This window comes from Castor canadensis, chromosome 19, assembly GCF_047511655.1.
Source record: "Castor canadensis chromosome 19, mCasCan1.hap1v2, whole genome shotgun sequence".
In the NCBI taxonomy this organism is placed as follows: Eukaryota; Metazoa; Chordata; class Mammalia; order Rodentia; family Castoridae; genus Castor; species Castor canadensis.
The window spans coordinates 27,864,011-27,878,225 of record NC_133404.1 but is presented as its reverse complement, the minus strand read 5'-3'; the positions used below and the strand labels follow the sequence as shown (position 1 = coordinate 27,878,225).

At 38.9% G+C, this 14,215-nt stretch overlaps 1 protein-coding gene across 4 annotated transcripts in view; it reads left to right on the top strand.

The window, feature by feature from the left end:
• Positions 1 to 14,215, top strand: part of Entrep2 (endosomal transmembrane epsin interactor 2) — a 469,028-nt gene that overhangs the window by 375,721 nt on the left and 79,092 nt on the right. For all 4 annotated transcript variants that reach the window (XM_074061963.1, XM_074061962.1, XM_074061964.1 and 1 more), the window contains exon 4: positions 7,819 to 7,953. In XM_074061963.1, the coding sequence (XP_073918064.1) occupies positions 7,819 to 7,953 (135 nt within the window). The remainder of the gene's footprint in view (positions 1 to 7,818; positions 7,954 to 14,215) is intronic.

The window sequence follows — 14,215 nt, the reverse complement described above, 5'->3', positions numbered from 1 at the left end:
CTCCATCATTTTTGAAAAACCCGGTACCAGTGATTAAGAACTTTGCCCAAAGCAGAAAGTGAGTCTGGTGCCAGCAGCTTACAACTGAAATCCTAGCTACTTGGGAGGCTGAGATTGGCAGGATTGAGGTTCAAGCTTACCCTGGGAAAACAGTTCACAAGACACCATCTCCCAAATAACAAGAGCAAAATGGACTGGAGGTGTGGCTCAAGTGGTACAATACCTGCTTTGCAAATGTGAAGCTCTGTGTTTGAACCCCAGTCCCACCAAAAAAAAAAAAAAAAGGAAAAGAAAAGAAAGGAAGGGAGAAGGTGCTCTGAGAGTGAAGAAAGTGGCAGGCAAATCCAGAATTGTATGAAGTTCAATTTATTGGTGACTTTACAAGCAGAAGCATGTCTTAGAAAGCTGCAATACAGACAGATCCCCATACTCCAAGCCAGAAGGAAGGGTTAATACGTTAAGCTAAACAAAGGTAGTTCATGACCAACTAGAATGTACCTGGCCTTTCTCAAAAACTGTTAACATGCCCAGCATCACTTAATAAGCTGCCTGGGCATCACTGACCAACACAATATTCTTGACTGACTATCTTAACAATATGGGAGCTGGGATGCACGTTCAGGCCACCCAGCAAGCAAACTAGTGATTACAGCCAAGATGGCAGGAGTCATGTCAAGCTGGGTTCCTACACACATCATCACCACCAGGCTGAGAACCAGCCAGCAGTGTGTTTCTGACCCTGCTGACCCTGGGTCCTGGACTCTGCTTCCTAAAACTCAGTTCCTTCCTCCTCTAAAGGAGGAATATATCTGTTGCTCCTTGTGCCAGAATGGAGTCTATTCTGTGCCTGCTTCTTTGTGACCCAAGGTGTGTCTAAAGTCGTGTGTGCCCATCTTATGGGTAGAGTCTGATTACCTGCTTGCTCACTCCCTGCAAGGCATGATGAAAAAGCATAAGACAGGTAGGGTGGGGACTCCCAAGCCAAGGGGGTGGGCTTGGTGGTAGTGGGTGACCAGATAGAATGACTCACTATTCCTGAATTCCTGCTCTTTTAAAACAGCTTACACATAAGTTCATCTACGTCATTTAATTTTCTTGTTTAACTTTTTTCTAAGTAGTTTCTATTTTTGTTTCTGTGGATAGAATATTTTGCCATTTTAACTGTTTTTTACTGATATGTTGTAGTTGACATAGCAAATATTGTTATTAATTCCATTAGTTTTTGGTATTAGTCTCTTAAATATTTTTAGATATTCAATCATATCATTTGAAAATGAAGAGGATTCTATCTTTTCTAATACCTATATGATTTATAATATCTTCCTATTGCATTAACTAAACTCCTAAAACAAAATTATGGTGATGATTATGGGTGACTGTTACATTCCTGATCCAAGTGGGATTGCCTTCAGTCTTTCTTCAGGTAAAATTTTGCTGTTTATCTGTGGTAAAAGTCTTTATCATGTTTAAATAGTTCTCTTCTGTTCTTAAATGACTTAAAGCTAAAGCTTGCTCCTCCTGTCTAAATGAAGCTGTGGGTCTTTTGAGCAACATGGTCACTGTGGGAGGGAATATAAATTAATACAACCACTATGAAAAACAACATGGAAGTTCCTTAGAAAACTAAAACTGCCATATGTTCCAGCTCCCTCACTTCTTGGTACACATCCAAAGGATATGAACTACGTATGCTGAAAAGATGTCTACACTTTCAGCTTCGTTGCTCTTCATCATAGCTAAGATATGGAAGCAACCTAAATGCCCATCATTGGATGAATGCATAAAGAAAATGCAGTACATATACACAATGGAATATTGGTCAACCTTTAAAAAGATGGAAATTCTGTCACTTGTAACAACATTGATGATCCCAGAGACCATTATGCTAAATGAAATAAGCCAGGCACAGAAAGACAAATATCACCTGATCTCACTTATATGTAATATCAAAATAATGGACTCAAAGAAACAGAGCAATGATTTCTAAAGTCTGGGGGGTGAAGAGAGGGAAGATGTTGATCAAAGGGTACAGAGTTTCACTGAGCTGGAATGAGCATTACTATTGCACAGAATGAAAAATACAGTAAGTAATAATGCCTTGTATATTTCAAAATCACTAAAAGTAGATTTTGAATTGCTTCACTATGAAAAAAATCACACATGAGATGATGGGTTTGTTAATTAGCTTGATTTACTTATTCTACGATTCAAAATAAACATCCAGACCATTGTACCACCACCAACGTATGATATATATAATTGTATTTGTCAACTACAATAAAATTTTAAAACTGAAGAGAAAAATCAACCTGAAACAAGAAAAAGGAAGTAATCGAGATAAGAGCAGAAATCAGGGAAATGGGAAAACAGACAGCCAGTTTGAACAAAATTTAAAAGAGAATTTGGTACTTTAATAAGATTACCAGAATTGACACAGCTCTAGAAAAAAAAAAGAGACAGAAGACACATACTTCTGAGATCTGGAATGAAGCAGGGATACAACTATGGACCCCATAGACTTCATAAGATAACAAGGGATAACATGAACAACGTCACACAGACTTTATAACTTAGATGAAATTAGCCAATTTCTTGAAAAATACAGACTATGACATTCATTCAATATGAAACAATTTGAATAACCTTGTAACTATTGAGAAAATCAAATTTGTAATTTAAAAATTCATCAAAACAAATTCTCCAAGTCCAGACGGTTTCACTGGAGAATTCTAAGAAACATTCAGAGAATTAACACTATTTCTACACAACCTCCCAGGAAATGGAAGGGAAATAACACTTCCCAAATGATTTATGGAAATAGTATTAACATGCTACCAAAAACACAAAAAAAGACTCCTCATAAATAGATGCAAAAATCCTCAAACCATAATAACAAGCTAGCACTGGTGGCTCACTCCTGTGATCCTAGCTACTTAGGAGGCAGAGATCAGGAGAATCTCAGTTCAAAGCTTGTCCTGAAAAGGGCTGGCAGAGGGGCTCAAATGGTTACCATGCCTACCTAGCAAGAGTGAGGCCCTGAATTTGAGCCCTAGAACCACCACACACACACACACACACACACACACACACACACACACACACACAAATCCAAACCCAAAAACATGATAGCAAATGTAAACTTGACATGTGTAAAAATAATCACATCATTACAAAAGGGGTTTATTCCAGGGATGCAATGCTAGTTCAATATTCACAAAAAAATCAATTCAATCCATATTAACAGGCTAAAGAAGAAAAATCACATAGTTGTATTAGTTGATGCAAAAAAGCATTTGACAAAAGTGAAGACCCTTTTGTGATTAAAAATTAACTCAGAAAAATAAGCATAGAGTACTTCCTCAACTTGAAGAAGTAACTACAAAAACCTACAGCTAACACACTAAAGGATGGAAGACTGGATGCTTTTCTCCTAAAATTAGGAACAAGACAAACCATTCTTATTCAATACAGAACATAGTAATGTTGAAGTTCAAGCCAATACAATAATACAGTAAAACAAAAGGCACACAGATCAGAAAGGCAGAAATAAAAGTAACGCTAACCCACTTAGAAAACCAATTAGAATCTTGAAAACAACAATAAACAGTAATAAACAACATCAACAACTGGAACTACTCAGCAATTCAGCAAGGTTGCAGGACATAGAGATAAAGATACAAAACAAAGTTGTATTTTTCTACATCAACAATGACAATGTGGATACTAACAATGCAACACCATTTGAAATCACTCAAAGATTACATAGATGTAAGTCTAACAAAGCATAGAACATGTACACTGAAAACTGCATAATAATCATGAAATAAACATAAATAAGTGGAGAGATGAACTATTTTCTTGAATTGGAAGACTCCCCCTACTAAGGATATCATTTCTTCCCAAGCTGTTATGCAGGTTTAATGTAACGTTTATCAAAATGCCAACAAGACTTTTTGTAGACATAGACAATCTTATTCCAAAATGCATATGGAAGGCAAAGAAATAGCTTTGAAAAAGAAGAATAAAATGGGAAGAATCAGTCCATGCAATTTCTAGACTGAAAGTTGCAGTAATCAAGTGTGTGTAGTCCATGGGGAGACAGACACACAGATTAATGGGACAGAACAGAGAACCTAGAAACGGACTCACACAAATATGTCTCAACTTTAACAAAGGACAAAGCAATTCAATGCAGAAAACACAGCCTTTTCCATAAATGTTAAAGCAATTAGACATCCATAGGCAGAAATAATCATGTGCAAGTTAAGTCTTGTATCTTATATAAAATTAGCTGAAATGTTTATGAATTTAAATATAAAAATAAAACTGTAAAGCCCTTAGATAAATAGGAGTAAATCTTTAGGATCAAGGGTAAGCAAAAAGCAATCAGGTCAACATCAAAGGAATAAGAGCAAAAATTAGTAAGTTGGACTTCATCAAAATTTAAAACTTTTTCTCCACTAACGGCCCTGATAAGATGAAAAGACAAACTATAGAATGTGAGAAAATATTTGAAAGCCACAATTCAAATCCATACACATGTATGATTGATATTTTATTCTGAAGTTATAATTGTTTTATTGTCTGTTTGGGGTCCTATATCTCTGTCTAATTCATTTCAGACTCTCCAAGATCTGAAGAACTCCTCTGGTATGAGCCTACCCATCAGGTGTCCTTTCAGCTTCATCTTCTCTGTAGAAACGGTTCTAGTGAGCCTCTGTCTCCTACTTCAGCTTGGACTAGTTCTTATAGGCAGTCTGTGTATTTGCCATGCAAGAACATCCTCTTCTCCTTGTCCCTTTTCTGTGTTAGATCCCCTCTTCTTTCTTTTTCTTGGCTTAATCCTTCATTTTGATGAAATACCTCCACTACAACTTTCCTAACTAAAATTAAAAAAACTGAACTCCCAAGAGTAAGCCAGCCCATGGAGCAGTGAAGGCCCTTGAGTGTATAAATAGCAAAACTACTCTTGAAATTGATCATGCATTGTCTGCTAACACTGAAGATCTCCAGGTACCCAAAAGCTCCATTCAATAGGCATATTATACCCAAAAGAAATGTGCATACATGCATACCAAGAGAGCAGTGCAGAATGTCATTGCAATGTTAGATTTAACTGCTCAAAATTAGCACGAACTGAACTGTCATCAGTGAGAAGAAGGGCATAAATGACAGGGTATTTCTGCAATGTAATATGATCCAGTGACTATCAACCAACTACTTCTATATCCAGTAACGTGGATGAATCTTATAATTTTGAGCAAAAGAAGCCAAATACTGAAAAGATTAGGTATGATTGCTTTTATAGCAATTTAGGAAAATGAGTGTACTGAGCTACAGTGTAAATGGTAAAATTATAAATGTCTCTAAACATAGAGGCACAAAGGTGGAAGCACAAAAGTGCCAAAACAGTGAGCTGCTGCTTCCAAGAGGTGGGATAATGGGTTCCGCCATGGTCTGGTAGTGCTTGCTTAATGATACATCACTTAACTGTACAGGTTTGCTCTGTGCACTTTTTCTGTATAGATGTTATATTTCATGATAGGAAAGGTGAAGAAAATGGGAAAAGATAAAAACAAGACACCCCCTAAAATTAAATGCCATTTTGTAACCCACCCCATATACAAAATTGTTCAAGTTCAATATTACCAGGCAGTGGTGAGAATGAAAGCCAGCCTAGACTCTCATTCCGTTAGTGGGAGTATAATTTGAAAACAATTTGACCCTTCTGTGTAATGTTGTGTATGCATGTTCCATGGGGCAAACCAGATCTACAGGTGTGTTCTGGGAGTCTCTTGATGATGCCTAGGCTGGAGGACTGACAGCTATATGGGGCTTGGTCTTGTTATCTCTTGGTAAAAGTCTGAAGTTCTGGGAGAGGGTGTGCAGAAACGAAGTCTGTAGAGGTCTAGGCTCAGAGCTGTCATTTCTGCCTGTATTTTGCCCATGACAGCCAGTCACAAAGACCCCCTGACAGGAGGTCACTCATGGGGCTGATCTTAAGCTGTTCTGTCCTGGTATTGACATAGTAAAGCTAGAAAGCACAGGTCAATGCACCTGGAAAGTGAAAGTGAAAAGGAAAAAAATCATTTTGGAAAAATAACTGCCAGAGAAGGACCAGAATGGGAGAGCCCATAAAAACACAACAAAAAGACTTGTCCCAGTTACTTGAAAAGCATAGATAGGAGGACTGGGTTACAAAGCTAGCCCAGGCAAAAAGTGTGAAACCCTATCTGAGAAAACTAGCTAAGGCACAAAGGGCTGTGGGCAGGACTCATGATAAAATGCCTGACTAGGAGGCACAAGACCCTGAGTTCTAACCCTAGTACCACCAAAATAAAAGAAAGAGGAGTGGGGAAGGGGAGGAAGAGGAGGAGGTGATGCTTATTTATAGGTGTCCCAGCCAGCACCATTCAGGTGAATGCAAAAAAGCAAAGAGAAAAATCTCATCTCAAAAGTGATACATGGGTATCACTGGGTTCCGCACCTACAGTGAGTGTGCTGTGTGGACAAAGTGTGCTTCAGATGAAGATGTCCACATTCCTTTACTCTGGGATGCTGTACTATCTCACATCTAGAATTTAGGACTGGAGGCATGCTAATACTTGAAGGTTTTGTAGCATTATCCTTTGTAATATGTCATGCAATGAAAAATCATTTGTTACAGTTAAAAATTGATAATATTTGTCTGAAAAATACTTGCACTTTGCTGGGCATGGTGTCTCACACCTGCAATCTAAACATCTAAGAGGATGAAGCAGGAGGACTGTGAGTTTGAGACCAGCATGGGTCACATAGCAAGACCCTGCCTTTAAAAAAAACCAAAACTTATATATACACACAAATACACAAACAGTTGTGGTTTGAGTTAGCTGGTATAAAGCATTTATTATTATTTATTGAGCAGTAGGGTACCTCCTCATCTAAAAGAAATAATTTGCTTCATGTTGTGTGCTCTTTTAAATGAAATCTTATAGATTTAATCACTTGTCATTTTAGTCATTTTGCAACTAAGCTTTTTTTAATTATTATTAAATTCCCTTTCCTGTCAGATGCTGGTAACTGTTTTCTTCTCTATCATGGAGATTCACATTCTCTTTTGGTCTATTTTGCTGTTTTTAAAAAATGCTTGGAGTGCATTTCTTTCCTCTTATGGTTTTTGATTTTCCAAGTTGTTTTTATTTCCTCAGCATTTACTAAACACCCACAATTCAGCAGCAACTGTTAACAGTGTGGTGATGAGATAGAATTGTAGCTGGATAAAATGTCACATAGAGTGGGGGTAGAAAACTAGATGAGGTCTTAAAAGATGGAGCTAGAGTTGGGTGTTGATGGATGAGTAAGAGTTGCAAAGAAGGAGGAAAGGAAGGAAGGGAAGGAGGGAGGGGCAGAAGGAGGAAGGGAGGGAAAGAGGGAGAGAGGGAGGGAAGGACGGAAGGAAGGAAGGAAGAAATTTCTGCCTGTGAGAGGACAATGAGCCAAGGCCCAGAGCTATGGTAACACACCTCCATGCACAAATCCATGTGAGTGATTTTCATATGACTTGTATCTCTCTCTAACTCACCTGCAATTTTCTGGATTGTAGAGCTTCGATTTCTTCAAATGTACCTTTTCTTTTTTACTCATTGCTTTGAAAACAGGAATTTGCAGAATGAATGACGGTGTTTTTCATGGGCTTGGTCACTGAATTTGGTCTTTGCTTTAATGGAATACTTTGAACTGAGCCATTGTCATATATCCTTAATTTTGTTGCTTGAACGTACCCTCAGGTGTCGAATACCATTTAACGGTGAGGTCTGTCTGTGTTCCTCTGTCTAGATCAAGTTTGACAGCGTGGAGGTGTGTGTCTGCTGTGAGCTGCAGCACCAGTCATCGGGCTGCAGCAACCTTGGGGAGACGCTGAAACTGAACCCTCTGCAGGAGAACTGCAACGCTGTGAGGCTGACCTTGAAGGTGACCCGCCCCGCAGTGCTAGTGCATGCATTTCCCCATGCCTTACAGACACTTAGGAAGATTTATTAACATATAGATTCTTTTCAGCTCATGATTCATCCAGGTAGGCTCAATGCCAGAGGGAAGATCTTTCCGGAGAACACATGAAAGAATTACAGATTTCCATTTGGAAGCTGTTGCTTTCTGGATCTCGGTTTCCAATCTTACTGCTTCATTTTTCTGCCTCTGACAAGTGCAAATGATTGAAAGAGTTCTTTACAAATGACGAGATGATGCATTTTTATCACTTTTCTGACATTCTTTGCTGTCACACCCTCATTGAACAGATGGGTATTTATTTTGCTTTTTAAAAAAATATTTGGAGAAAGAAATCTTACAGTCTCCCATCTCCCATAGCAATCTATTCTCATAGAAAGTATCTGATTTTTTTTTAAAAAGATGCAGAAATATAGTTTCTATTATTCCTTTTTTGTCTTCTTACAAGTGTTATTTTATTCCTGAAAACCCAAACCAACTGCTTGCAAATATATATAAACAGTGAACTCAGTTCTTTCCTTTTGCAAATGAAAGTGTGCTAAAACTTTTGAAAAGGTGTGATGTAGCCAAAGGAACACTCGGTTGGTGGTAAGATTGTATTTACAGGATGTGGTCAGGAAACTGGAAAGTTCCACAGAGAGCCACCCGAATTCAGAGTGAAAGAATGAAGTGTGTCAAGTCGAGTCTTTGCTTCTATTTCCTGTGTGAGGAACAGAAAATGTTTCTCTTTCTCTATCTCTCCCTCTTCTCCATACTTTATCCTGTTTTACTAAAATATATCCTTTCTAAAAAAAAATAAGAGAATGTCCACTTGCAGTTGTATACTTACAGTTACTCTTCTATGGGTGGTCAGTGTCTGGCTAACAAGCAGAGACCCATAGACAGGGAGGATACACCTTATTTACAAGGTGGCTCCCAGCACCTGCCTTGTTTCACATAGATAGATGAATGGGCCAAGTTCATCCCAACAGTGGAGCAGAGTGACAAATCCAGCAAGGCTGGAGGAAGCAGAACTGCAAAACGGCAGTACATGCCATCCTATCATGGTATTAGGCATTTCTTGCCATCCCACATTACAGACAACCATAGTAAATACCTCACTCTGTCATGGGCCACTTCAGGATCAGTCCCAAGGCCTGACACAGCATTTCACAGTCCTCCTGGGAGGGACATGGGCAACCATTCCTTACTCTGACATCTCATTCTGTCTTTCCTAAGTTATCCCTTCAACCTGGGTATGTTTTCTTTCCATAATTGTTAAAGAATGTAGTAAGACCATATATCTTAATTACAACATGACCACCAATTTTCTGGAAGAGCTGAAAAATCCCCAGGGGAATCTTAAGGCTCTGGAGTCCATGTGTATGTATGTGTGTGTGTATGTGTGTGTATGTTAATGTACTTTCCATCACTATAAAAAAATACTTGGGACAGGTACAGTGACTCACTCTGTAATCCCAGCTACAGGCAAGATTGGGAGAATCATGGTTCAAAGCCAGCCTTGGCACAAAACTTAAGAAGACCCCATCTCAACAATAAGTTAGGTGTAATGGCATGCATCTATAGTCCCACAGATAGGAAGATCACAGTCTGAGTTTGGCTCAAGAAAAAATAATAGCAAAGAGGGCTGAAGGTGTGGTTCAAGTGATAAGAGTGCCTGCCTAGCAAGCACTAGGTCTTGAGTTCAAATCCCAGTACCACCCAAAAGAGAAAATACTTGAGATAACCAACTCATAAAAGAAAAAGGGTTATTTTGACTTTTGCTTTGGCCCTGTGACGAAGCTGCACATCATGGTAAGAGCACATGGTAGAACAAAACCACTCACCTTATCATAAGCCAGGGTGCAAAAGAGAAAGAGGAAGGGACCAAGTTTCCTCAACCCCCTTGGAGACAGCAACTGCAATGCCCTATGGACCTCCCACAGTGTTCCACTTCCTAAAGAACCCACCACATCCAACTAGTGTCACCCCAGGACAAAATCCTTTAACATTTGGGAACACTTATCCAAACCACAGCAGTATAAGATAAAGTTAAACCTGTAAGTCACTTCCTACTCTTCAGCTAATGGTTTTGGGATATTTGGCTCATTGTCCCAAAGCCTTGTAGTTTCCCTGATACCTTTCTGCAGTGGGACACAAGACCCATGCATCTCCAGCCCCTGAAGAGGTAACTGTGGCTTAAAAGGCAATGATGTGTTAGAAAAACAAAATTGTCTGTAAGATTCAGACTTGGGCCCAGGGTGAGCTGGTTGCCCTGCAAGCTCACCTCATTTCACTGTCCTAGTACCCTGATGTGAAAAGCTTTTGGTATGGTGTAGCCAAAATGGAATAAAGTGAAAACTACTGAAGTCACCAAGTTCAAGTCAAAGATGGCAAACTTACCTTACTAATGGATCCTGGTCAATGGCTCTTCTCATGGGTATTCAAATTGCCCAGGATGATGGTAAACATGTGTGATGGTTAATCTTAATTGTCAACTTGATTGAATTGACAAATGCCTAGGAGACTAGTAAAGCACACTTCTGGATGTGTCTGTGAGGACCTTATCCAGAGCTCTTTAAGTCACTAGGGCTCAGACTTCATCTATGGATTACTCCCTTGATGGAGTCAAAGTACGATGGCATTGCTAGAAGATGGTCATAAGGAGAAGGCAGGGCCTCGTTGGAGAAAGTAGGTCACTAGAAGGATGTCCTTGGGCACTGTATCTTTCCCTGGCCCCTTCCTGTATTACCTTTTTCTCTGCTTCCTGTCTGAATGAGGTGAAGAAGTTTCTTAATCACACACTCCTGCTGCCATGTTGCCCAGAAACACAGAACCAAGTGACCATGGACTGAACCCTCTGAAACCATGAGCTAACAAAAATCTTACCTCTTTTAAATGATTTGTGTCAGGTATTTGGTCACAGCAACAAGAAATTTCAGTGATACACAGTTGAAAGCAAAAGAAATCTTCTGCTTAAATTTGAATGATTTGTGTCAGGTATTTGGTCACAGCAACAAGAAATTTCAGTGATACACAGTTGAAAGCAAAAGAAATCTTCTGCTTAAATTTGTCTAAAAAATTAACTATAGGCAGAGACCATCCTCAGAGGAGGGAGGACTGACGATTGAGGTGGGAAACCAGTTGTCTAGAAGTAGCAACAGTGGCTTAGGAGTTAGGAGAAGGGGAAGTCTGTTCTTGCCATATCCCCAACTGAGGGCCTAGGCAGGGAGCAATGGTTTTGGGGGCAGGAAGCTGAGGTTCATCTGAGACCAATAGGAAAAGGAACCATTGGAAGTGGGCATCTATTTATTGCTTATTGCTGCCCTCCAATTTTGTCATTTTCTAAAATTGCTTTAGCCATCCTAGTTCTTTGCATATCTGTATAAATTTCGAATGAGCTTGTCAAATTCTATAGAAGTCTTACTGGGATACTGATTGAGATTACATGGAATCCGTATACAACTTTAAAGATGATTGACTTTCTAATGGCATAGCTCTCCATTTATTTAGATCTTGTTTTGTTTCAACAGTATTTCATTTTTTCATCAGTATTGTATAATTTTCAGTATAGATCCTAATGTATTTCACGGTATTTATGCTCAAAGTATTATACATTTATTGGTGCTACTTTAATGTTACCTTTAAATACTATCTCATTCATTGGTAAGATATCAAAATTTGTATTTGTTACTGAGGCTGCATCTGTGATTTTGCTAAACTCATTTATTAGATTTCATAGTTTTTTGTAGATTCTTTTGGATTTTCTGGGTAGACATACAAAGAGAGAAAATTTTATATTTTTCATTCTGTGTGATTCAGGGTTCTCCAAAACCAATAGGATATTTGTAGATACAGATATAAACATAAGAGGTGGCACACATGATTATGGAGGCTGATAAATCCTTCAGTGGGCTAACTGCAAGCTGTAGATCCTGGGATGCTGGGAGGGAGGATCAGTTCAAATTCAAAAGCTTCAGAACCACAGAAGCTGAGAGTGTAACTCTCAGTCTATGGCCAAAGGCCTGAGCATCAAAGAGGCCACTGGTATAATCCTGGAGTTGAGTGCTTAGAGATCTGATGTCTCAGGGCATGAGAAGAAGAGTTTCCAAAGAAAAGAGAGAGAGGGAGAGAGAGGGAAAAGGGAGGAGGTGGGGTAGGGAGAGGTAGAGGAAGAGGAAGAAGAAAGAACTCACCTTTACTCTGCCTTCTTTGTTCTTTTGTGTACCCAACTAATTGGATGTTGCTCGCCCACATTGAGGGTAGATCTTCCCCACTCAGCTTACTGACTCACCCACCAGTCTCCCTGAAGCTCCTTCATAGGCACACCCAGAAATAATGCTTGACTGTTTCTCTAGGTATTCCGTAATCCAGTCTGTTGACACCTAAAATTACCCATCACACATTCCAATCTCAGTGTTTTCCATTTCCTTCCTAGAATTGCCAGCTAGTGCATGCTGAACAGAAGAGTTGAGCACAAAATTCTTGCCCCATGTCCAATTTTAGAGATAATTTTAGTATAATGCTCTAAGTTTTTCATAGATGCCCACTATCAGACTGTGTACGTTTACTCCTATTCTAAATTTGCCGGGAATTTTTACCATGAGTGGACTTGAAAATTAGTCTCTTTCTGCAGCCACTTAGAAATTTCTATATTTTAACTCCTATAGTCTGCTACCATGGTTGATAACATTGACTGTCATTCCCCAAATTCCCTCTCGGCCATTTTTCCCATAGCTGTGTTGAATCTACTCATGACACTATGTATCAAAAGCATTTTTCATTTCTGTCATTGTGTTTTTCATTTCTAGCATTTCTACTTGATTCTTCCCATTGTTAAGGTAGCTAAATGGTCTTGTATATTGTCCATCTTATCCACTAAAGCTGGTGTCTGATTGCATATGCCCCAGGTAAGTGCTCATGTCTCTCCTTGGAGGGTCTTACTTTTCCTTAGAATTTGAGTTAGTTGATTACCCTGCAATCTCAGCTGATGGATGGAGTCAACTTAAGTTGGGAAGTTTCAGTCTCTAGTGTCTTGTTATTGTTGTAAGGGTGAGTGAGGGTGAAGCAATATTCTTTCTAGCTTTCTACATCCTGAGCAGAGACTGGAATCCTCTTCCACACGATTATCTCCCCCAGGGGTAGAATTCTGAAGGAACAAGTTTGCACCTTAGACATGTCATTCTTCTTTAGCATTCAAGATTTTTATAGAGAAAAAAATTAAAGTTGGCCTGATACTTTTTCCCTTTTTAGGTATCTTAACAGTCACTAATACTTTTAAAAACATTTCTAGCATTCCAACTTTCTCCTTAGATTGTAAGATTGTATTTCATCCTCTTGTGGGTTTTGAGGGCCATGTGAGCAAAACTTATGTGTATTGCTTCCAATCCAGAGTTTTCAAATGTGGTGTGAGACTCTCCAGAGCATTCTTTCCCATGACAAATTATACATGGTGGTTGCACCATCAGCCTGTGTTACTACAATGAGAAGAACCTTCTGCACCTTACCCATATTTGGATATCCTGTATGAAAACCAAATGAATTTTGTTGTTTTAATCTGCTGAGATTTGGGGGATATTTGTCAATGTAGCATAACTTAGCCCATCCTGTCTGATGCAGTGGGACATTGTTTTGATCAACAGTATTTTTCAATTATCAAAGCTTTGCTGTGATATTTCTTGTGCTAATCAATCTTTTTCAAAAGTTCCATGATATACAATGTGTCCTTTCAGCTTTTATTTTGGAGAAGTTTTCTTGAACTATGTATTTGAAACTTTCTGTTCTCTTTTGTGATAACAGTGAATTTCTTGGGCCACTTTTATCTGTCTTTCATAGCTGCCTTTTCCTCTATCTCTTTTGCTCAGGTTTTCTAAAGTCTCTCTTCCTAGCTATGTTTTCTGCTGTGAGTATTACCTTTCTGGCTCTGCTTTCAATATCATTTTGAGTTCTGAGGCTCTCTTCTCAACTCTCTGTGTCTTCATCATTTATTCCTTGAGCCCTGTAATCTGCTTTAACTCTTAGATTACAGCTGCTGTCTTCTCTGGTCACAGCTGTCACTCATGAATGTCTCTATCTCATTACATTGGAACTTGCAATATATTTTATATCTTTTTTAGATTTCTTCTCTGAGTTACATGGATACCTGAGGGCACTAAAGCATATCCCTAACCTTTAAATGCTAACTCAAGCACTGTGTTCTCTTTAAATAGCTTTTAGCTTAAGTAAGATTTTCTACCTCCTTCTTATA